The sequence below is a fragment of the Fistularia commersonii genome, chromosome 11 (assembly GCF_037954325.1).
Source record: "Fistularia commersonii isolate RoL2024-O1a breed Wild chromosome 11, RoL_Fcom_v1.0, whole genome shotgun sequence".
Taxonomy (NCBI): Eukaryota; Metazoa; Chordata; class Actinopteri; order Syngnathiformes; family Fistulariidae; genus Fistularia; species Fistularia commersonii.
Window position 1 is genome coordinate 19,026,229 of NC_141294.1, and position 3,524 is coordinate 19,029,752.

A 3,524-nucleotide genomic window follows, 5' to 3' on the forward strand; every position below is an offset into this window, starting at 1 on the left:
TGTTGCGTTTCATCATTTTTATTTTATTTGCGCTGGATCAATCACTGTTGAATTATACAAAGTTGGTTATTCCCAGGTCTTCCAGTCCGGCTTCAGAATGTGCCATTGGTCAAACTTTGCAAAAGGACAGTTTTTTTATATCAGATAAGAGACTTTCCTCCATACTTGTCCTTTTTTCGATCGGATAGACCAGGGATGTGAAACTCATTTTCATTATACTCAAAGGGCCGCCTGTAATGGTAACAGAGTAATGTAATTAAATGTAACCTAATGTAAAATCAATGTAACTACTCCTTAATGTAAAATAACTGAGTTTATTACTCCTTATAAATCTAAAATGTTACATATGCAATTCCATCTTTCTTCCATCTGCATCAACTTTTCTCTTCATGGACATTTAGGGATCGTTTGTATTTCTCTTTTCACTTGCTGTAAATGGCATTGATATGGATTCACTGCGATCTAATGGCGGGACGCCGTTACTTTGCGAGTAACATGATCAACATGTAGTTTCTGGTCAATCCGTGTGTTTGACATTTATTTCAAGATGTTCTAACGGACCACATAAAATGACGTGGCGATGCCTTGAGTTCAACATGAGGGATCCACCATCTGCCAACAACTCTTGCAGTGTTCCGCACGTTTCTTTGCTCGGACTTGTACTTTTTACGTCATGAATTCTTCCTCTAGGCTGGAGGTTGATGACCTAAAACACTCAGAGGCCTTCGGATGCATTTCAACCAGAAGATAAATCAAATTCCAGACGTGTCTTGAGAATGTAAAAAATCTGGACAACTACCGATTTATTTTGTTAAATTCCGACAACATCGATCTCATCATTCTGGCCTCAAAGCATCACGCGAACGCCATACTTAATACTATATTTATTTCATTTATTTAACATTTATGTTATATTTAACCCCAAGCGATTGAGGCAGAAGGCCGCCCTACATTGTGCTGGAATCTGTCCGGGGTTTCCGCTCCGATAAGAGGGAGCGTTTCCTCGCTAGCGTCATCAAGCGCTTGCTAGCGGAGAATATCGGGTTCCTGTCGATGATCTTAAAACCACTTCAACCGGGACAGCCGAGGCTGTGATCGGGCACTGAATGAACAACGTCTGACTTTCTAGGTTTTTATTGACGACTCTCATATTGAGTCTCACATTTTGATAATAACACAGTGAAAACACATTTGTAATTGCTGATTTTAAGGCGCATTTTTTTTCCTCTCACCAATATGAGTTTCCAAGTCATTTCTTGTGAAATCATTTGAATAGAGAAAATGTTTAATTTACATAAGTCTCATTGCATAATGTCTTGCTGTTTAATTTTTTTTTTCCTCTCCCCCCGTTTTTGTTTCTATGAAAAACAACACGCTCTCCACGTGACATGTGAGAAACATGCGCTTCCCCGCGCATCACATGACCCCCTGCCACCGCACAACGTGCCTATCAGCGGCCTACAGCTTTCCGAGGGGCCTGATAATGACGACAGCATGTGTTCTCACTCCCCCCCGATGCAAACAAACACACAAATCAAACAACAAATTGGGGATTTTATTTTATTATTTCATTATATTATTGCTGTATTTATATATATTATATAGTTTATATTTTTTCGTTTGTTTTTTTTTCAAAAAGGGGTTTGGGTTCGTGACCCGGTGACCCCAGGAGTGTGAGATGGGGGACCCCGATGGATGGGGGGGGCTGCTGTTGTGTTTTTTCTTTTTTTTTTTTTTTTTTTATCAGATAGAGGTGGAGCGACAGCTGTGCGACGGAGGGACGCCGGGAGATGTCAGATGTTGGCGACAGGACGGCAGACGGAGAGACACGTCCAGACCCTCAGGATGAACCCGACGCCTCAAACACTGGAGGTGAGACCCCGCAACGCTTAGCCTGTTAGCAAAACTACAACAACAACAACAACAACAAAAACTACAAATGGGACTAAAGAAAGCAAAAACAAGAAGTAAACAAATATGGCAGAAATAACATCAGATGCTAGGTTCTAGGAGATGATTTGGACACCATCGGGGACAACGATTAGTGCCACTACCTTTTTATTGCTTCCTGACTCAAATCCGGGAATGTTCAACTTCTCTTTGCTTGGAGGGACACTGTAGCACCCCCGGTGGTGGCCATACTCCGTGGGTACAATCAACATATCCGCTTTATAATATGATACATTTTATTCTAAGATGGGAACCAAATTAATGAACATAATGTGCCGCTGCGTCGCTAATCCACATTTGAGGACATCTTTTTTTTAATCCCTCAACCCACCACTTGTGATACCATAGGCGTCCACTAGTGAACAACTTTTTGTTTTGATTTGGAGATCAAATCTGGATTTTTTCTCGATCAGTTGACAATCTTCTTGAATCATTGAATCTTGAATTTGATTGGGATTTTTTTTTATTTAATTCCTTTTTTTAAATTAAATAAAATCAAAAAGGAGGAGCGAGAGGATTCTTTTGACATTCAAAAGAATATTAAATTATAATGAGATACAAAGAGTACTGTTTAAAAAAGTCATAAAAACACCTTAAAAAAAGAGCAAGACCCTAAACAACTATTCGTTATAATGAGCCATGACTAAATAGAAATCCCAATAGAATATTTTCAAAACTGATATTGAGATTCCTGAAAAAGGAATTGCAAAAATATTGAAAAAAAAAAATTGGTAAAAAAACAAAAACAAACACACCTTGAATGACAAATATAAATTCATTTAATAATTAATAAAATGAAATTAAATAATTCCCTTATATATCCAATTTTTCCTGGGTCAAAACCAAAACAAACATGGCCCCGTGTCACTCACCCTGCTTCCAGCATCGGCCGTCAGTGCAAGCGCCCCCTCAGTCAGAGCCCGGTGGGGGGCTCCAGTCTCCCCCCGTCCCCGACCCCCCAGGGAGGGAAGCCCGGACCCGCCGTGTGAACCGAGGTCAGCTGATCGCCGTCCTGGCGGCGTGCCTGCTGGCCGCCGTCCTCGCCATGGGTCTCTACGTGAATCATGGCATCAAGTCCCGCCGCCTGGAGCCAGGGGGCAGCAGTGAGTCACATCCAACGGAAACGAGCTAACAGCGCTAATAATTTCTCGATCCTTTAAAATGTATTGAATTAAACGACTCTCACACCCCTACAGTGTCGCCCCCTTGCCTCACCCCGGCCTGTCTGCGAGCCGCCGCCCGCCTCACCGTGTCGCCGGACCCCTTCGCCCGGCCTTGTGACTACTTCCTGTCCTCCTGCGGCTCGCCGAGGCCCACGGCGGACGGCGCTGGGAGGCGGCGAGGCCAGGGGGTCCCGGAGCATCCCCAGAACCAGCGCCAAGACTGGGCTCTCAGGGGCGGGAAGAACCCAGATAGGAAGACCCTCCTGCTGAAAGTCCTACGGGAGATCTTAGGTGAAAAGCTATCTGGCGCCCCCCTTTACAATTAACGAATCCCTTCCATAACGATTTTCTATTTTAACCTTGGACTTTGAATTAGTAAAAGCCAAGAGCTGCCAGGCTGCTAATCCGCAT

The 3,524-nt window shown here is 43.2% G+C and overlaps 1 protein-coding gene across 1 annotated transcript in view; it reads left to right on the plus strand.

Moving 5' to 3' along the window:
* The first annotated feature begins 2,351 nt into the window (after positions 1–2,351).
* Positions 2,352–3,524, plus strand: part of kel (Kell metallo-endopeptidase (Kell blood group)) — a 13,105-nt gene continuing 11,932 nt past the window's right edge. Inside the window, 2 exon segments of the mRNA XM_086155705.1 lie at positions 2,352–3,053; positions 3,147–3,404. Coding sequence (XP_086011831.1) covers positions 2,804–3,053; positions 3,147–3,404 — 508 coding nt within the window. The 5' untranslated portion in view covers positions 2,352–2,803.